Source organism: Marmota monax, unplaced genomic scaffold, assembly GCF_021218885.2.
Source record: "Marmota monax isolate L192 unplaced genomic scaffold, Marmota_monax_Labrador192_F-V1.1 WCK01_AAM20220418_F8-fsc00030, whole genome shotgun sequence".
In the NCBI taxonomy this organism is placed as follows: domain Eukaryota; kingdom Metazoa; phylum Chordata; class Mammalia; order Rodentia; family Sciuridae; genus Marmota; species Marmota monax.
Window position 1 is genome coordinate 536,862 of NW_026691988.1, and position 22,818 is coordinate 559,679.

The window sequence follows — 22,818 nt, forward strand, 5'->3', positions numbered from 1 at the left end:
ACCAATTTCATTGGTGATACAAATTTTTAAATTTAAACTATATTAATAACATTTCCAAATAAAATTTATACTTAGAACAATGCAAGGAATATGTCTCTTCATTTTGATGCAAATTGTAGTTTCAGAACAATGCTAAAATTTTAAATGGGTAGTGTGGTGTATCATTGGTATATTCTACATAGAACTATAATGAAAATTTAAAAAATGAATGAAAATAACTGACAAAATCAAAATTAATATTTTAATATATATATGGCTGTCCTTTAAAACATTTACTTGCAAATTTAACTCTCAAGTTGCATTTATAATATAGATTTATTTAAGTAACCTTAAATAAATATGATAAAATGTCATATTAATTGGAGTAGATTTAGGACATATTATAATGCTAATTCCTAGCAAGAATTTAATCAGGTTTAACTGGTGATTTGACTGAAAGAGAAATAACATCTGTAAACAAAGTAGTCAAATGAAACTATAAAATTATTAATGGAATGTGAAATTTAATTACATTTGTTTATCAAGTTAAAATTCTCCTGCATGTTCCTGTTCTGAAATTTAGATGAATTTATGTGAGATTTCCAAGAGAAAATGAAAAGCCTATGTTTGTTTAAAATTATCAGAATGTTGGAGATAAGGTATGTGACACTCTGATACTAGAGCAAAGATCCTCTACTGTTCTTTTGGCAAAATCCATTTGTAGAAATCTGATACCATAATAATTATCAAAAGTATAATAAGGCCTTTGTCATTTATAATGAGCTTTGTAAGATTGTTAATAAAAATATATTGTAATTTCTAAAAAAACACTGTCAATTAAAAGTGAAAAGTGTTTGTAATTGGACATATAATCAATAATTTGTATTTAAATGATTCTTTAAAGTGCTTTCAATCATGCATAAATATAATCATGCATAAACATATTAAAGATTCAAAAAGTGAGATGAATAACACAGTGTACATATGAATCTCCAGATCATGCTATTACAAAGCAAGAGTGTGATCAATACTATTTGCACATTTTTCATTGTATACCTGAGATATTGGTGGTCACATTGATGGAAGTGGCTGGCCCAAAGCCTTTGACTGTGCTGGCTCTTATGAAAAACTGATAGGTAGTTCCAGGGTGGAGATGCATAAAGACATGGTGTGTGCTATTCCATAAATTGGACACTGTCTGGGGAGGTCCAGCTACCGGAACTGCAGGATCAAATGATCGTATGCTGCTATAACTGACCTGTTTTGAGAAATGCATTATCATATGAGGATATAACTGAAATAGAGATTTAAGTAAATTAAGTTAAAAAAGTAGAACCAACAGTTCAAGGACATTTCCATTTTAAATCTTATTACATAATGCCTGTTCAGGTCGAAAAATGTATTATCAGACACCATTGCTAGTGTGGATAATAACATCACATTTGCTTTCTATGGGAAGCTTAATTTATTCTTTTAATGAGCACTTGCTTATTACTTGCTACAATATGCAATAAAAAGATTGTTGGAAATCATAAAATATATTTTTCCTATTAGTTGTCCACTATAAGTCATGATAAACTGTGAATAACCCCCTTTTTTTTCTTTCTGTTTACATTTATAAATCATCTATGCATTAATAAGATATACTAGAGTTGTATCTGACAATAAATGTATAAGTATTTTCTTCCATCAAAAAATAAAATAATAAGTATTAACTAATTAATGTGTAATGACATTTAAATATGCATGCATACATACAGAACTTTGTAGTTACATACTTTAATGGTATCAGGGACTGAACCCAGGGACACTTAACCACTGAGCCACATCTCAGATCTTTTTCATTTTGAGAACCTTTCCATAAGTTGTGTAGGGCCTCGCTAAATTGCTGAGGCTGGCTTTGAACTTGCAGTCCTGCTGCCTGAGCTTCTGAGATCAAAGGCATATGCCACCACATGCGCCTTACTTTAATGTGTATGAAACACAGAAAGTACTCAAGATATGTACATTATTAACATCATTTTATACTTTGTCCAAGATATATAACAAATTCCATGAAAGCAGTATTCAAGTATGCTAACATAGTTATAAAATAGAAGACTCTGTTAGTGAGTCTTGCTTCATTCTGCAGTCACCAGAAATTTTAGAATTTAGTCTATAATCAAAATCGACTATGCAGAAATAACACTACACATTTGTGCAATTGATATTATCCTTTCCTTTCTTCTCTTAATATTTGAAAATACAATGATTTATATTCAAATTTGCAAAGAAGGTATGGAACAGGTTTATAATTTGTTTTATTGGGCACTAATTTCTTACACTGAAACTATTGATATTCAGTAACATCTCCTAAAACAGTGTGAAATGAGTTTCTTAGTTGTAGAAAAATGAGGGTTTTTTTTTTTTTTTGTATGACGATTCATTATAATCACCAGTAAGTCTGTTGACAACAACTATGCTTCCCTAAGACAGAAACAAAAAACTAGAATTTACTTAAAAGATTTGAAAATTATTAATTCTCATCCTCACTTCTTTTCCATTATTTTCCCTCTAACTTTTTCCTTTGTTTCTCCCTCTTATTCCTCCCATCCACATTTCAGTTAAATTCCTCATTCTCTCACTACCTCATATTGAGTGATGATTCCATTAGGATCCAAAGGTTCTTTCCAGTTCAAGAAGATCTTGTTTTCAAAGGATGTTCCTTGAAGAGATTTGACGGGGACAGGCCCAGGAACTAAAAACACAGATATTTGGAGTTGTAAGAATACTTATATCAGAAATAGAAAAAAGTAAATCATGTAAACTTGATATACAAAATTATAAAGAAATATAATTTTAAACAAACAAATATGTGACCGTAAATAAAGTAAGCTATATAACCAGTTTTCTGACTTGACTTTGGTATATAGGAACTTAAAATTAGTCTTTAAGTTTCTAAGACAAAAATACAGAAATGCAAAGTTATTTTTATTCAAAAGAATATTCCATTGCCTTAGAGAGTTGCATAAATTATGTAGTCTAGTTTTCTCTCTTGCATACCTCTAATAACATGAACATCTTATTTGTAATTCGTTTCAAGAACAGAGCTATATTTCCCTGAAAGATTTTTTTGAAGATTATACTAATCCCCCAAAGAGTCTCCATAAACAAAGTTCATATAATAATGAATTATAATAATAATTAACTCTCTTTGGACTGAGAAGCAAATCACACAGCACAGAATTGGAATGCCCATTAATAATCACCCTGATTTTTATTGCTATAATTATTAAATTCTTTATAGTTATAAAAAGACAGGATTGTTTTTGGCAAATTTAAAAACAGTTGTTTAGGATGAATAGGTTCAAGTGTCATTTCTTCAGTCTTTTAAATGAAATTTAATTTTTCATAGTTAAAAATCAAAGCAGTTTATAACACCAAAACAATTTAGGACTTAAAAATTTGTATAAGAATTCATTTTATTTTAATTTTGTTTAGTTTGGAGGGGTGTGTATTTTTCTTATATTTGGCTTTTTTTGTTGTTGGTTGTTTGTTTTTTGTAGTTATGTTAAGAATCTAAGCCAGAGCTTCATATATGACAGACAAGCACTCTAACACTGAGCCACAAATCCTACCCTTGTATCATGACTTTTGAAGTGTCCCCAGGTCTGATTAGATTTGAAGAGCTGCCAATCAAATCCTTATTTGGGTATGTCATATAAATGGCAAAACCCAGTGGCAATGCTGAATGATGCCTTGACTTCTGTTGCCAAAACACAAGAGACTTCTGCTGTTGTGTATGTTCCTTTTATAAACACTAAATACTTAACTACTATCTAGTCATGCAAATATCCATATTTCACCTCTGATAATGTTTAAAATACATACTATCTGGAGTACTTGGCTTAAAGTCTTGCTTCCTTTTGAAAATATCAACCCAATATTGAGCAAGTATGATTTTTAATTAATATTTTCCCTTAATCTAACGTTTCACTGAACTTCACACATGACATTATCTACAAATGCCGTTTCAAAGTACAGAGCAATTTTGTGAGGATTGAAATAAATTAAAAATCATTGGATCAAAGGAAATGCATTGCTTTGTGGCTAGTAGCATCAAGAAATCCTGAATGTGTCACAGGGGTAAGATTTATTTCAATCTACAAGGAGCCTATGAATGATGCTATGACCTCTGAGACAGAAAACATAATTTGGCACTTATTAATAAATTCATAAAGGAAAGAAACCCATAGTAAACAGAAAAATGCCAGTGCTAAACTTCGGGAGATAAGTCTTGCATCTGTGAACTGAAGCCATCGGCTGTCCCCAGCCCATATCATTAGTGCAGACAACTTATCCTGTCAGGACAAGGGGGCTGCAACAGGCACTCTGCAACCTGTGGCAACTGCTGAAGCTGCCATGGGCACTGGTTTGTTTTCCAAGTGGAGGGGAAAAGCTCAAATAATGAGGAAGTGTGCATTTGATGGCATTATAATGATAAATGGCTAGGTTGACTTAATGCCATTTGGCCCGTAAATAATATAAAATGGCATGGGTGTATTTCAAATTGTTCCCATCTAGGAATGATTTAAAATGTTTACAGAATTCTGCATTGAAAGAGGGAAAAATTGGACAATAGCTATCCTATGATATTTTTATTTCTATGCCCTTCTCATACATGTTCTCCTTGGTCATCAGAATTTGCTTCAAGTACCTACAGGGAGAATGTATGAGAAAATTATGTATAAAAAGTGCATATTACTGATTTTTACTTGGATTAGTATAGTCGTGAAAGAAAGCTACACTTGGGTGAACTATATAGCACATACATTAAGATGTGGGAAGGAGGTGTGGGCACTGAACAATTATATTCATTAATTGTCTCCATTTGAAGGAAGACAAGGTCTATATGCACAGGCAATGTCTCCACCCACTTATGACTTATGTAAAAACAGCAAAAAGTTACTAAAGCTATTGCATGACAGTCTACAGATTGCAGGGAATGTCAGTTCACATTTCCACATCAACAACTTTTAATAGAGACAGAATGCTGACTTTTGTTCCTCTGCTTGTGATTTATATGAGAGCTGTTTCAGCTATTTTTTTTTTTTTAGAATAAGAAAGTCCTTTAAAATATAACCCTAAAAATGGAAAAGAAAGAAACGATGAAATGTGGGTGGGACAAGGTTATATTAAATAAGCATGATAGCCTTTAAAATCTAATAAATGTGCATTTAAAAATAGCTTTGTATTCTCAAAAAAGGTCCTCAAACCAGGCTTTTTGCTGAGCTGACTTCATAATATTGATTTTCATGAATGCTGGAATAAAAAATGAAAACAAAACCTCATACAAAAAATTCTGCTCATGCATTAAAAAAAACGTGTGCAATAAATTAAATATAAATTCTACCTTAGGGTTCTGGTGGGAAATCATTATAGCTTTGCTCTCATGATTTATAGATGTCCCCAGAATTCTTTTCATATAATTATATCCTTTTATTACATGGTTGATAATTTATTCTTTTTCTATGTATATAGGGCAGCAATAATTTAGTAAGACCAACTTAATCAGATCATCATAATCCATCGATCTTTGCAACAATGGGTTATAATTTAGATATTCTTCCCTCCGTTAGGAACATTAAGACACATCAAACATTCTATGTAAAAACACAGCTCATATGGGCAACACTTGAAAACTTAGCTACTTACAAATACCTCGTATAAGTTTGCACATAATCTTTAAATATTATATATAAAACAAAAAGGAAAAAAAAACACTCTATGACTGCACTATGAAGTAACAATACGAAAATTAAAATTATTAAACTAGTAAAAATTATGCAAAGTATCAGGTCTGAAAATAATACTGAATTAGAAAACGTAATATTATTTTACTTTTACAAGACTATTTCTGGATAAAGTAAACAACACAGTATATTTTGATTAATTTAGTGGAAGTTTCTATAGCAATTAATTCCCTGATTATTAATATAGTTTTCTGTGTGCTCAAAAATACACTTAGTTTAAAAAAAATAATGCAACATGAAAAAGATTATAAAAGCCTGGATGCATTCTTTTGTTTATGGGATAGGCAAACTAACAAACCATACTAGACAATACCATCAAGATCAATTATATTGGTAAAGGATGATTGGCTAAGAAAAGCATATAACTCATGGAACTGAGTCTAAAATCACCAATTAAGAAATCATGCTTTTATCTTTTAAGTGCAGCAATAAAACATGTGAGTACTCTCTAATTACTAAAAACATGGATTACAAAATGTCTAGTGTGACCCAAGTGTCATAGCATTTATCCTACTTTGTAAGAAGAGAGAGAGATTTTACAGAGCTTTTGAACCCATGCTTAGACTTTCTATTTTTATTATTTACCTATGAATCAATCACTCTTAACCATTCTGTTTTGCATACATGAATGTTGAGGGTGTGTGTGTGTGTGTGTGTGTGTCTTTGTGATTCATGGGTTAGTGGTGAGAGATTTTGTGTTTATGTTTTAGGGCACTCTGCCACTTTGGTTAGGAAAAATTTAAACATAATAGCTGAGATGGTCATGTTTGATTACCTCAAACATGTCAGAGTACATTCATCATAAATAAGTCTCAGCCTTCTCTGAAATTTTGGTAATATGATAATGACTCTACACATAGTGTTTGGACTGTGTTTACTGTTTCCTTCAAAGTCTGAGCTAAATGTGGGAAAAGGGTCTCACTTCTGTTTATTATAATAAAACAACAGGACAAAACAGGGTTGAAAGTTCCCCTTTTGGAGTTGGAAGAGCTTGAAATAATCATTATTTCTCGAAACTACAGGATATTAACCTACTTTATGGCAATCTCATACTTGGTAAGCACCAAAAGGGACATCTGAGCCTAAAGTTCAGAACTTGAGGGAAGTTGGGAACTCCTGGCTTTAACATACAACCACTTTCCTGAAACCTAAACAAAAATGCCCTACTGTCAAGCTATTCAAGCAAGGTTTTAGGAGGAGATGGAATCTTCCAGAATGCCTGATTAAACCTGATTTAGAGATGAGAGTGGACAACTATAGAGGTAAAAGGATTCAGTGAGGTTACAGAGGGACTAAAGCCAGTATTTAAAGTCCAAGATTCTTGATTCCAAGTTTATCTTTGCCTCAGTTCACTAAAGAGCAAGCTTTTAGCCTACATGCCTTCATTCATAAAATGAAATTTTGAAATGAAATGTCTTATACCAAAAGAATGTATTATTATTATAATATTGCCATGTGTAGACTTTTTGTGTATAATTTTGTTGAACCAGAAAATGCATTCATTATTTACATTAATGATCATGAAAATACTGCTAAAGCAGGTGTGGACATCTTACAATATTAATATAAATATTTGTCCCTCTCACTTAAATATTCAGAAATGGGACAAAGTGCAGTTCAATTATGTGGATAATAATAAGATACATAAAGGATGAGAGGCTGCCAACATCATACAAGGGCCTTTATTGAGACTTAAAGACAGGAGCTGAGGCCTATTTTATAGTTAGGCTCATATAGGCCATTGATGAATAAATGGAATAGGCAACACTTGTTTTCAAATATTAGAAAAACAGAAGAGGTACTAATGGCTTGCAAAATGCAAAATTCCAAAATCTGTAAAGAAGGGAAGAGAACTTAGCAGATTTTAGAGTCCAATTTAATATTCAGTAATCTAGTGAATATTGTAAAAAATTAAAATATTCCTGTTATATGATTCCCTCTTTTAAACAGAATGAAATGTCAGCATACCATCTTCGTCAGTTTGAATAATTGTCTCTTCACTCTCCTTTCTTCCTTCTGGATTGGTAAGGATCATCTTGAGGCTGACGTTGGTATAAGGTGGCAGATGGTTCACAACATGCTGAGGGGCTTTGGGGTCCATGTCCAAACAGTCTGCCTTACTCTCATTGTGACCACGAAAATAATGGTAGCAGATAGTGACATTAAAAGTGTGGCAGCGAGTAATGTTGTAACCCAAGGATTCCCAGTCCACGGCAATGCGTCTTGCTTGTATCTCAGCAATCTTCAGAGTCTTTGGGGTTCGCATAGGCTCTGAAAAAACAAGACAAAGTTTCAGACAGCTGTCAATTTTACCATACATGATCTGAGAAAAGACAAACTCTGTGCATAATCCAGCATATGCAAATTCAGCAAAAGTGGAAGTCATATTTTATTTTCACTTATTGAATTTATTCATTGTCTTATTCTCGAAAGTTTCAATCAGGAAATATGATTTACCAATAAGAAAGAAAATGTAAAATGACAACAATCCTTAAAATTTGTCAGAAAAACAAAAACCTGGAAACGTAGCCACAATGCCTTTATTGTTGTTGCTGTTGTTCCTCCCCCTTTCCTTGTTGTTCTCCTCTATTGTCATTATCGAGCAAGTGAATTAACTAATATATCATAATGGATAAGAGTCAACATGTTCTGCTCTATGATTTGTCATGTCACTAAGCTATGGTGTATACTAATTACTCTAATTGTAACACTAAACTACCATTTACCAAAAAATGACACAGATATTAATTAACATTAATTATTTCAGTAATGATGTTGTTCATCAAAGCAAAAAAAAATCTGAGAAAAACTACAAGAATACATGTGGATATTAACATTGTCTTCTCTTCTTCTTGATCTCCTTCTGACTTTTTCTAGAAAACACTCAGTTCTAACAACCCATTCACTGTCATACAAACCAAATTGGGAAGTGAATTTCTATTCAACTGGAAAATGCTGGCAGGATGGAACACTCTGAAGATTGGAGTCCATCCATCACTGATTCCCAAGTGTATTCTTTCCTCATGCAAGACTAACTTTAATCGTCTAACTTAATCAAAATAATTACTCTATGAAAGTCATGGCCATGGCAAAGTCTACACAGTAAAGAAACCAACACACAGAGAAACTTTAATACATTGATTTGACAAAACTAAAGGTGAAGACCAAGGTCAGGGCATTGCTACTGCCTCCCTTATCATACTAAGGATAGTCAACTGTCTTGTTAAATGGAAATCAGGAGGGTAAAAAAGAAAAAAAAAATCTAAAAAGTCCTACTTGGGTGTTTTTATACATTTATATTTTTGAGATCAGAATCTCAGTTCTGTAAAAGTAATCAGTGCGCTACACAGATGGTGAGCACAAACTGGGAATCTGGTTCAATGTACTTAACGTAGAATCTGAAATAAACTCTCATAACCATTTAATTGAAGATCACAAAACTTCAAAAATCTACATGCATACATGCAGTTTAAACTTTGATAGAATCTAATACTTGGGTTTTAAATGCTGTTTGCCAATCTTAGGACTACTTACAACACCCAACCTCTCCACTGTTATTTCACATGCTACCTTAAGCATATAGATAGGCTGGAAAAAAGAGGCTTTCTAACTATTGTGTGAAACTGCTTTATATGTCTAACTTTAGGCTAACATTTTTCCAACTGGGTAAAAGAGTGAAGTGATGATATTTTCAATTCAGTCATGTTAGATTGAAGATGCAACTATTAATATTACTTGCATGAGCTAATCGGGCAGTTATAACTATAATAACCTTAAATTTCCTGACAAATTGTGACTTGGCTGCTGCTAGGTTGCAGCCAGACCCTATTCAGTGGCCACATTTAGATGGTGCATACAGGCATCCAGAATGAGAAGGTAAGATGTGCCATGAAAATACCCAGAATATCTGAATGAACAACTCCCAAACAGCAGTGACAGAAAACACCAGTAAAACAACTCTTCATTATGTTTTCGATCTAGCATTTATATGTTTGTCTTCACAGAGCCATCATTTTGAATCTGACATTTTTCCTTCCTATACATTTCTCTACTTCTGAGTTTTCATCCTTTCACCAGTCTTTACAGTTTGTGTCACTACTTAGTTTTTACTTATTTCACAATCTAATACGATTTTAAAAGCATACATACATCTGTAAAATAAAAATGTATAGCTCTATATTCTCACATCCTATATATCTAAAAGTCAGCAACAGTTATATTATTACCTATCATGGGGAAAATGTATAGGGCTCACTTTGAAATTTTTGTTTTATGTTTTTAAATGTTGCTTACTTTCACAATAAGAGTGAGTTATATTAAAAACTCATTTAAAATCAGGGAAAAAATGGCTTTATTAATCCTATATGTATATATAAACTATTAAAGTATTCTAATTTTAGTTATGAATACTTTATTAACTCATATTAAAAAGAGAGTTTGGGAAAGAAATATTTTTCTGAGGTGCAAATCTTTCAATAAAGTAAAAATGTTTCTTGTAATTGGTACTTCTCTCCATGGATCAAACAAATCCAGCAAACTACCTGGTTGTTACTAAAATACTGCTTTAAACTTAATTGCATTCTCATACTAATATTTAGAAACATAGATACAAAGTAAATACATATACACAGAGGATTAAGAGTTACCCTTTAATTATATTTTCTACTAATTAGAATATGCCTCTTAACCTTTTTTTCAGCTTTTATTGAGGTATAGCCTTCTCAAGTTCAGTGTGCGTTTGTATGTATACTTTTAAAATATACATAAGCATATGTACATATGTATGGATGCATATATAGTTTATAGTACATCATATTATATTTAGTGTGAGTATATATTTATATACAGTGTGTGTATATATATTTATATACATACATACATATAAATATATATATATATTCACAAACCCATATGATAAGGTCTTTACTTTCTACCTCCTATGGAGACTATTAGGTTTAATATAGGGTGACAATATGCATATGGGTTTTTATAAACAGTATTGACTTGATATGAAATATACTATTCTGAAATCCATTCAAGGAAAATTTTATCAAAGATCTCAATAAAATTTCTTTTTAAAAATTTTACATTTTTTTAAATTTATTTACTCTAATTAGCTATATATGCAGCAGAATGCATTTTGATTCATTGTACACAATTGCAGCACAATTTTTCATTTCTCTGGTTGCACATGATGTAGCTTTTCATGATATGTGCAGTCATACATGTACTTAGGGTAATGATGTCTATCTCATTCCACCATCTTTCCTGCCTCCACGCCCCCTCCCCTCTCCTCCCTCCTCTTTGCCCAATCACAGTTCCTCCATTTTTCCCATGCCCCACCCCACCCCATTATGTATAAGCTTTTACTTATCAAAGAGAACATTCAATCTTTGGCTTTTGGGATTCGCTTTCTTTGCTTAGCCTGATATTCTCTACCATCATTCATTTACCTGAAAATGCCATAATTTTATTCTTTTTTAATGCAGAGAAATATTTCATTGTGTATACATACTAAAGTTTATTTATCCATTCATCTATTGAAGGGCACCTAGGGTAGTTCCACAGTTTAGCTATTGTGAATTGACATTATAATGTATTTTGACACATACATACATTGAGTACTTCCCATTCTTGTGGTTGTACATGATGTAAGGTTACACTGGTCTTTTATTCATATAAGAACATAGGAGAGTTATGGCCAATTCATTCTTTCTTTATTATATCCATCCCTCCTCTCCCTTCCCTTCATTCTCCTTTGTCTACTCCAGTGAACTTCTATTCTTCCCCATCTCCCCCACGGACCCCCATTGTGGGTTAGCATCTGCACAGTAGACAGAACATTTGACCTTTGTTTTTTTGGTATTGGCTTATTTCACTTAGCATCCTAGTCTCCAGGTCCATCTATTTACTGGTAAATGTCATAAAATCATTCTTCCTTATGGCTGAGTAATATTCCACTGTGTATATGTACCATATATTCTTTATTTGTTCATGTATTGAAGGGCAACTAGGTTGGTTCTATAAATAAAATTTCTTAAATCCCTCATTTTAACACATGTTTCTAATGCTTCACCAATAAATGTATTTTATTGTGATATAATACATAAACTACAATTTTAACTTTCTCTGAGAAAAATTATTTGAATTGAGATTGAATAGAATAACTGAGAGCAGAAAGATATTGTTTGGAAAACACTATGGGTCCAATGTTTTGCATTTGTCTAATATTTTTCTCCTTTCCATTTAAAAAATTTTATTGACTATCCCATATACATGATTTTATCTAACAGTACTCTCTCTAGTGCACTCACTTCTCTGCTAAAATAATTTTTGAAGAAAAACAAAGACTTGAAAAGAGTTATATGGCAAAATTTCATCAGAAACACAGCAAAGAAAGAACCTTACTGCAATGAGTGATCATATAAAATGTTTAGATCAAATAGATTGTCTAGAAAGAATACTAAGCTTATAGAAGGCGCTGAAGCAAAACACTATATTAGACCTCAAAGAGCTCACCATTTCCTTGTTTAAGATGTTAAAGAAAGAAAAAGAAAAAGAAAAACTAATGCATTCTCTCTCTCTCTCTCTCTCTCTCTCTCTCTCTCTCTCATGTGTGTGTGTGTGTGTGTGTGTGTGTGTGTGTGTTTGATTTAAATGATATATAAATGGAAAATGCTATACAAATCCAAGAGGGAGAAATAACTCCCACCTGTTAAATGGAGAGGATATTTGTATTATGGCTCAGTAGACAAAGACAAGATCTCCAAACACAATTTGGGTAAATAATACAAAAGCAGGTAAAACAAGATCGATACAAATGTAAACAAAAAAATGACTGGAAAACAAAAACCTATGTAAGTCCATTTTTTGGCTGTATCTTATAAGATACAAAGACTGTGCAAACTTCAGATGTCAAAGGTTAAGAGATTGAACTTGATCTAATAGACTATGGGAAGTCAATGAGGGTGTCTCAGAAGGAAATTAACAGTCAAAGAGCTGTGTTTGAAAGATTAATCTGGAGGCTGTGTCAAGTGTAGAGAGACAGAGGTAGAGAAATTAAAAGATTTCATTTGTGTTAGGGAAGAATTAGGGGTTATGCGAGGAGGGAGAGAACAGGAATAGACAGAATAGGAGCCACTGATGTGGAAGAAAATTGGAAACACTTGTTGGCTACCTGGATTTGAAATATGTGAATGGATACAATATATAGTTAATGTGTTCAGACTGAATGGCTGAGAAAAGGAGACCCTCAGGGTTATACAAAATTACATACAAGAAGAAGTGAGGGGAAAGGGGGAAAAAAAAACAAGGGGAAGAAATGAATTACAATAGATGAGGTAGAGAGAGAAGAGGGGAGGGGAGGGGAGGGGAGGGGAGGGGAGGGGGGTTAGTAGAGGATAGGAAAGGCAGCAGAATACAACAGACACTAGTATGGCAATATGTAAATCAGTGGATGTGTAACCGATGTGATTCTGCAATCTGTATACGGGGTAAAAATGGGAGTTCATAACCCACATGAATCAAAGTGTGAAATATGATATGTCAAGAACTATGTAATGTTTTGAAAAACCAACAATAAAATTTTAAAAAAAGATTAAATTGTTAGGAAAAAAAAAAAAGATATCAAGGTCATGAAGTACTACACAGCCATAAAAAAGGATAAACCTTCCATTCACAATAATTTGGGATGGCTCTGAAGGGCATTATTATATGGGAGGAAGCCAGTCTAATGTGGGTTATATAATTAATGAATTCAAGTCACTTTATAAATGGCAAGATGATGGTGATGCTGGAAGAGAAATTAGGAAAACTATCCCATTCACAATAGCCTCATGAAATAAAATAAAATATTTGGAAATCAATCTAATAAAAGAGGTGAAAGACTTCTACCATGAAAACTACAGCACACTAAAGAAAGAAATTGAAGAAGACCTTAGGAGAGGGAAATATCTCCTGTGCTCTTGTATAAGCAGAATTAAAATTATCAGAATGGCCATACTACCAAAAGCGTTATCAGATTTAATTAAACTCCTATTAAAATCCCCATGAAATTCTTCATAGAAATAGAAAACACAATCATGACATTCATTTGAAAAAATAAGAGACCCAGAATAGCCATAGCAATAACTTTGGCATGAAAACTAAAGCAGGAAGTATCACAATACCAGATCTTAAACTATATTACAGAATCATAGTAACAAAAACAGCATGGTATTGGCACCAATATAGGCATGTAGACCAATGGTGCAGAATAGAGGATACAGAGATAAACCCTAGGATGAATTATCTCATCCTAGACAAAGACATCAAAAACATGCATTGGAGAAAAGATAGCCTCTCCATAAATAGTGCTGGGAAAACTGGAAATCTATATGTAGCAAAATGAAATTAAACCCCTATCTCTCACCATGCACAAAAATCAACTCAAAGTAGATCAAGGACTTAGGCACTAGACCAGAGACCCTGTGCCTAACAGAAGAAAAAGTAGGTCCAAATCTCTACCATGTCGACTTAGGAACTGACTTCCTTAACAAGAATCCAAAGTGTAAGAAGTAAATTCAAGAATTAATAAATGGGATATAATCAAACCAAAAAGCTTCTTCACAGAAAAGGAAACAATAATGTGAAGAGAGAGCTCACAGAATGGGGGAAAAATCTTCATGCATGCACCTCGGATAGAACATTAATCTCTAGGATATATAAAAACTCAAAAAACTTAACACCATAAAACCAAATAACCCAATCAATAAATTGGCCAAGGAACTGAACAGATACTTCTGAGAAGATATACAATCAATCAACAAACTTGGAAAAAAATGTTCATAATCTCTAGCAATTAGAGGAATGCAAATCAAAAGTACTCTGAGATTCCATCTCACTCCAGTCAGAATGGCAACTATCAAGAATATAAGCAACAATAAATGTTGGCAAGGATGCGGGGAAAAGGTACACTCAGACAGTGTTGGTGGGACTGCAAATTGGTGCAACCATTTTGTAAAGCAGTATGGAGATTCCTCAGAAAACTTAAAATGGAGCTACTATTTGACCCAGCTATCCCACTCCTCAGCATATACCCAAAGGACTTGAAATCAGCATATTAGAGTGACACAGCCACATCAATTGTTTATAGAAGCTTAACTCACAATAGCTAAGCTATAGAACCTACCTAGATGTCCTTCAACAGATGAATGGATAAAGAAACTGTGGTATATATACATAGTAGAATATTACTTGGCCTTAAAAAAGAATGAAATTAGGGCACTTGAAGTAAATGGATGTAACTGGAGAATATCATGCCAAATAAAATAAGCCAATCCCAAGGAACCAAAGACTGAATGTTTTCTCTGATATGTCAATGTTAATTCACAACACGAGCGGGTGGGGATAGGGAAGAATAGAGGTACTCTGTTTTAGGCAGAGGGGAGTAAAGAGAGGGGAGAGGGTTTGGGGGTAGGAAGGACAGTAGAATGAATTGAACTTTAACACCTTATGTGCATATATGACTATATGACTGGTGTGATCATACATCATGTACCACCAGAAGAATGAGAAGTCATACTCCATTTATGTATCATGTGTAAGAATGCAATCTATTGTCACATATAAGTAATTAGAACAAATAAAAAAGTTACAATAATAAAAAAAAACCTATGTAAGTCCATTTTTTGGCTGTATCTTGTAAGATACACAGACTGTGCAAACTTCGGATGTCAAGGTTAAGAGATTGAACTTGACGATCTAATAGAGTATGGGAAGTCAATGAGGGTGTCTCAGAAGGAAATTAACAAGTCACAGAGCTGTGTTTGAAAGATTAATCTGGAGGCTGTGTCAAGTGTAGAGAGACTGAGGTAGAGAAATTAAAAGATTTCATTTGTGTTAGGGAAGAATTAGGGGTTATTCGAGGAGGGAGAGAACAGGAATAGACAGAATAGGAGCCACTGATGTGGAAGAAAAATGGAAACACTTGGTGGCTACCTGGATTTGAAATATGTGAATGGATACAATATATAGTTAATGTGTTCAGACTGAATGGCTGAGAAAATTATGGTGCTCTTTAAATGAAACAGAGAAATCACGAAGAGACACAGTCTGAGAGATAAAATGATCCAGTAATTCAGTATTATTTCCTTATTGCTTTCTGCTGGCCAAGAGGGCATGTTCTAGGACCTAAGAATACAAAGATCAATTTGACAGTGTCCTAGTTTAGGAAACAAAACAAACAAGCAGTATTTAGACTCATGTCTGTTAAATTACTTATGGAACATTCTGGGGGAAAAAAAGAGGTCTAAATGGAGGTATTGGTCCATCTCAGATACAAAAAGAAGAAGAGGGAAGATGACAGTGAGCAGGAGAAGAGAGGGGGGAAAATGGAGAGAGGAGAACAGTAGTGGAGAGAAAGAGTAATGGACAGTGCATACCAGAGAACAGGAGAGTGAGCTTGTGAGCAGGGAAGGGAAGATGCTGTTAAGTACATGTCACATTACAAATACCCCAAAGCAGAGAGAGCTGGATAAAATCTAGTGCCTACTTTAATTCTACCCTGTCCCATTTTATAGATGAAAAAAAAAAAAAAAGAATTCTAAGGAAAGCCAGTAGATTTTTCCAGAGACCCATTAATTCAACAATAGACACCAGTTTCAGAAACCAGATTTTTAGACTGTTAAGTCAGCATTCCTCCTTACACACTGTGGGTGCTGTCAGGAGCCATCCCAGTCTAACATCTGGGCCACGATTTGCAGGTTCTCCTGGACAGTTTCTAGAATGTTTTCTGGGTCCCCATTGCAGAGGCATTCCCCACCTTCACTTCTACTCCTGGCAACCTTTGCCACACAAGCAGACACAGAAGAAACACAACCTCACCAAATAGCTTTAGGCATGATGTTCCAATCACATTGGTTTAGAACGTGAATGTAATAGATTGTTTACTCTTAGGACAATTAGGTATTTTCCATAGCCCAGAAATTTGATCTATTGTATGTGCTAATAAACTTTCTCTATAGTTCTACCCCTATTCTAGATATCTCTTACATTTCATCAATGAGAGATCAAGAAACCATGGAAATCATGCAGTCTAATCTCTTAATTATATATTCAACTAAAGTGATTATGCTAATTAAGTAATGTTACTTCAGTAATATTAAGAGAATTTTAAAAATATTTATAACCTCCGTTCCTAGAATTGAGTTTGACCTAATAAATCCCTGAATAAACATTTGGCAAAAAATCGGAGGCTCAGAGTGGTAAAGCAAACTGCCCATAATTATACTTCATGCACTTGTCTTTTCAAATATTGGGCATATTGTGAACACGTTATGTGTTATGAATGGCACTGAACACCTCAATCACAAAGAATATGAATACCTAGGAATAGAAACCCAAGTTAATTTTCATGTGAGGAAAGCATCCTGAAAGCATGGTTTTATTCTTTATTTAGGAAACTTTTTGGAGATTATAATATAGGATTTATTAAAGAGCTTTCAAAAAGTTATATATATATATATATATATATATATATATATATACACACACACACACACACACAATAGTAACTGGAAGAAATTCTATGAACAGTTAATGTTGGAATCCTCATTTAAAATGCTGTGGAGACTAGTTCTAGATCTGACCTCAGCTTAAATTTTGTTCCCTTCTGTTAAATTGGTCCTGCATTTTTAATAATAATATTTGCTTCTATTATACATTTTAAGATTTATTAACCTAACCTTGTATCAAACATGGTTTAGCTACATATTCTTAAAATTACTGCACCCATTTTGCTATCAGAGGGAAAATACATTTTACTAAATATCTCAATATGGTTGTGTGAGTGTATGTTTCAAAAGGAAAGAACCAAAGGACTGCTTAATAAAAAGTAAGAATTCAAACTAAGGAGTATGAAAGTATTTTGTAGAACTCACCACCATGGTTTCTTTACTCTGTACAATAATACTGAACTGTATAAGATAGTGAACATGGAGAATAATTTAACTTCAGATTGGAGATTTGTGAGTCAAGAACATCTCAAAGATAAAGATCATAAAATATATACCATGAAGTCAAGCTTTCTCTGATGGTTCTACTTGTTGGGAATCTGTGTTCAAGTACACACAGGGTCATCCTACTTTCTCCTAAATTACAGACCTGGAGGTTCAGACTGGAAAAACTCTAAGACATGAAGACTGAGCAGAGGAATTAAGAAAGCTGAAGGCTGCATGTGTTATGACATATCATACTTGAAGAACAGGGTGGGAGGGACAGAGGGGACTTTCAGGCCAGAGAACTGGAACTAGAAGAAATCCAGTCCTTTTCTCATTCTGCTCATTAGCTGATGACTTTCCAGCTGTCTTATGTGCCCTCCAGACATATGTCAAAGGAAATTGGCATAAAGCTCTCTTCCCCTCATTCTTTTCCAGTAAATCCTAGAGAAACGATTACCTACTAAATTAAAACAAACAAACAAACAAACAGAATACCCACAAAAACACAGAATGAGAAATTTCAGCTTTAGATGGAGTTATCTTCTCTGCCAAATGTTGATCAGCAAAGTTTACTAGTTTAGCTTGTTGCCATCCTTCTATTTCTTTCTGGGCATAGTGAGATAAGCCAGTGTGAAATCAAGATGAAATAAAAACAAGATAAGAGAAATTTTTCATTCAGATCTTTAGTTGTTATTACATAATTTGTAGGTAAATAAAAAAGTGACATATTGCTGCCTTTACTTAAATTCTAAATAGATAAAGCATGGGATTTATGCTTACAATAAGTCGAACGTTTAACCCAACCTGATGGGGGAAATGAAGAACTACTTAATAATTCTCTAAAGGTTAAGAAAAGTAAAAAAGGCAGCATGTACAGAGCCTTTGACTCTGAGTCACCTCTCAATAGCAGGAAGATTTAATAAGGACTTCTAGATAACAAATAAAAGAATTCAATTTTTTTTTTTTTGGTTGCTAAACAACACGTGACAGGATAGGTCAATATCCATGTCCTTTTGTAGTGATAATCTCCAGTTATTCTGAAAGAGTTGTGAAAATAAAAGCTTTAGCAGCTACAAGAGAATGGAGGGCAGGGATCATATTTCCCTAGAATCAGTTTTTAATGATAAAACTTATTATCCAGCTGTCAGAGAAAAAATAGAAGATATCCCAAAGCACAAGCCAAGGGAAAAAAAAAATAGAAAGATCTTGTCAAAAATGTACACAGACTAAGAACACTGAAGCATGACAGCAGCGTCTTGCTCCTGGCTGTCTTTTCATCAGAAATCTTAGAAGCTGACTGCAAAACACAATTTCCATTCCATTTATCGAAACAAATGCAAGGAAAGTGAATTATCTGACTTCCAGAAAAAATATATGCTAGTGTGAAATAAAAAAAACATAATAAAAAAAAGAACTCAGATGAAATTTCTGAACACACGTGAATTTAAACAAATAAATAAAAGGTGGAGAACATGGTGCCATACCTTGGAAAAAGAACAACTTAAGATCTTTGGAAGACACTGCCTTTTACATTTAGGTGCTTTGTATTTTTATTCTTTTCTCATGGTGGGATTGAGGATAATCAAGCTTTTACATTTCACATCTTTTCAATGTTATGGCATCATTAGTAATGCCAAATAGATTTCATCCATGCTCCCCTGGGTCAAATTGAGTTAATGGTAAGCTGAAGAGATGACTTGATTAGTACTGTAACATGAGGGAGCCTCAGGACCAGGAATAATCACAAGCCAACTGTCAGTTCTTTTGGCTTTCTGTCTGAGTTCCTGAAGTGACATGCTTGGACTCGGGGGATGTTCAGTGACAGAGGGTGCGTGGCTCACTCAGCTTTCCCACAGAGTTCCAGTAATATTTACGCAGTGCCATCAGAACCATACTAAGCACATCATTACATTAAGCCAAAGCAAGTCATTGCCACTGCTCTCCAGAGTCTTTCTGAAGTTTAACAGATAATTCTAATAAAATTAACATGCAGATTCTCTGTACAATAATGCCAAGGAAATAGTTTGATTTTTAAAGAATAATACAACCAAAGTGACATAAGAAATAAAAAAGAACAAGACAAAGATGATACTTTTTCCAAAGAATATTTCCAATGCACATCGTCTCATGGGATCTAATTCTCAAAGCATGGGCAACTGAAATTTGGGTACTTTCTAATGTTTCTAAGTTATAATTTTAATGTAATAATATTAGAGTGCATTGGGAAGAAACACATAATTATAATCAATGAATTCACTTTGACTAATCTGATATAGCACATTAAATTTACGTGTTATATAAATGAAACTTACGATATTTTCTATGCTAGGAGAAAATGGAGAATAAAAATTTTCTTGATTTATAGAAGAAAATGAGTATAATCTACATCTGTAGAAGCAAGCTAAATATTTTCTTAAAATATTTAGCAATAGCATTAAATCACAGACACAAAAATGATAGAGAAGTTGTATGTAGTCCTTTAAAATATGATATGTAAAGCTTCATAATATGTAGCATAATATGCAAGGTGTCTTTGGAAGAGTTGTATACAGCAATGACAAAATTCTTAAAGAAGATTTTTTTTAAAGCTTTCTAAAATCTCTTCAGTCAATTAATCAATCACCCATCTCTTCATTTGTTTTGAAAAATGAGATAAATATTTTGTAGGCCAAACAGTGTTGGCCTATACATAGTATCTGCTTGGGCAATTCAATCTTTTGAACAATAAAGCATGCACTTTTAATGGGTTTTAATTTTCAGAACTAATGAAGACAGAATGTAAAAATCCAGTTCTCCTCTGTCAGATTTACAATGATGCCAATTGATCTCTTCTTGTATTAACACTGTTAGCCACATGACTTTGTGATTGGTCACATCAAAGAAATGGTTCTATCACAAATCCTGTGATTTTGGAATTTCCTTATAACTTCTTTGCTTAACAGAATGAAGCAAAGGTAAGTGAGCTAGTTTCCATCCAATATCTCAAAAAGTTCTGTGCTCACACATCTACTAGAATATTCTAGTATATTCACATACTAGAATATGAGCCACACAAGGCACGGGATTAAGTTGCCATAGTTGTGCAAGCATCTGGAAACCAACAGTCACCAACCAGCAGATCTGTGAGCCAACCAAGATCATCAATGGGTCCTGGCCAAACATCCCATAAGCATCATCCACATGTGTTCACTGTGCCACAAATGAGACTGATGCAGCAGTTATGCCTAAATTCTTCATATAAGACACTATAAATCATCTTAATATTTACATGAAGATTATGTCAGTGATATCAACACAGAAGAGTACGTACAATGATGTAAATCATTTATTTCTCTACTAAAAAAAAAGTTGTGCTAAGCTGGCACATGCTATTTAGGATTCTGTCTTTAATAATAAGAAATATTCACTAAGTACTGACATGTGGCAGACATGGTTGTTTTCTGTTATTTGCTTTAAAACACAACTTTTTAATAGATGACTTTTTTGCCTGTATTTTCTAAATGCTCTTTGAAGGGAGGTTAATTTCTTCACAAAAACTAATGTGATGGAATATAATAACAATTCCATGATCAATAAGACATGTCAATACCTTTTACTAATGTATAACAATTGAGAAAGTCACTTATCAGTAACTGCTCCACCAATGTAACATATCATTTGTTAAAATATTTTCATTTTTATATCAATATGGGTTTGTAAGGGTATTTAAAGGCCAATCTGTAATGTGGTTTAATTTTTTTTTTTACTTATGAATGAATGGGACTGACAGAAAAATACTTTTTTTGTGTACCGAAGATTGGACTCAGGAGAACTTAATCACTGAGCCACATCCTGAGCCCTTTTTAAAATATTTTATTTAAAGACAGGGTCTCCATGAGTTACTTGGGGCCTTGCTAAATTGCTGAGGCTGACTTTGAACTTGTGATCCTCCTGTCTCAGCCTCCCAAGCCATTGGGACTACAGGCATGCACCAGCACACCAACTTGAATAAAATACATTTATATATATGTATTTAAATATATATGTAAATGTATTTAAATATATATTATACATATTATTCAAACAACTCTTAACAGTGCTTAGATACAAAATAATACCCTTTTCTCAATTATACAACTCTTTCGTAAACATTTTGTACCTGTCTTTGCAAAAGACAGTCCATTTACATTAGGAAAATCATTATAAAGTATATTATTTAATGAAATGTTAGGAGGACTCTCTTTAAGTGAAGACTACTTTATGCTTCTCCCCAAATCCAATGATTAACAATAAGAATTACATTACAATGATATTCCAAGAATATACCTTGCATTTTGTTCCTTAGAATGATTATGATTTTATTACTTCAGCTTAGGTCCTCCTTTCTTTCCTTCTAGAAACTTATTAAATACACTGAATTGCTTTTGATTACATATCTGATGAAAGGAAAAAGTTTCTAAAGTATAACAGGAGCAAACTGTACCATGTAAGTTTCAGAAGTGATCATGGCTACTGATACACTTCAACGTGTCATTTGATTTTATAAATATAAGTGCCTGGTAACATGCTTGCTTCAGGAGAACAGGAAGAAAGATAAGGACTGCAGGGATGATGATTATTTGTCTATTTCCTTTTCTGAAGCCACCATTTTTCTATGCTTTCATGGGTGATTAACAGCTTGCGGATCCTTCACATGTAATCAATAGTTGCAAAGTTTTATATTAGGTTTAGAGATTAGACAGCCTTGATTATAAATTTTATCGATTTATACAGCTTACCTGCAGAAATCCCTGTACATTTTTCAGAGATTAAATTAAAAGGAGATATATGGCCTGCACATACTAGAAATGCGCTAGTGTGATTATAAGGTGTGACCTCTTTATACTCATTCCTCTAGATGAATAAAACCTATCTAGTGCACTAAAACATGAATCAGCACGTCAACAAGCATCAAGCTGAGAAGGTAAACACAGTGAAAGTGTGACAAAAGGAATTACAAAACTGCAAGGAAACCTGCCTTGGACTATAATTAATACAGGCAACTTGCAAGGATTAGTTGCTTCAGCTCATTTGTAAATTAGGAAATTGAC

General features: G+C 33.3%; 1 protein-coding gene across 13 annotated transcripts in view; it reads right to left on the minus strand.

Annotated features, from left to right (window-relative positions):
- Positions 1-22,818, minus strand: part of Ptprk (protein tyrosine phosphatase receptor type K) — a 560,796-nt gene that overhangs the window by 125,314 nt on the left and 412,664 nt on the right. For all 13 annotated transcript variants that reach the window (XM_058581031.1, XM_058581026.1, XM_058581030.1 and 10 more), the window contains 3 exons: positions 7,740-8,042; positions 2,607-2,716; positions 1,036-1,237 (listed from right to left, as the gene is read on the minus strand). In XM_058581031.1, coding sequence (XP_058437014.1) covers positions 1,036-1,237; positions 2,607-2,716; positions 7,740-8,042 — 615 coding nt within the window. The remainder of the gene's footprint in view (positions 1-1,035; positions 1,238-2,606; positions 2,717-7,739; positions 8,043-22,818) is intronic.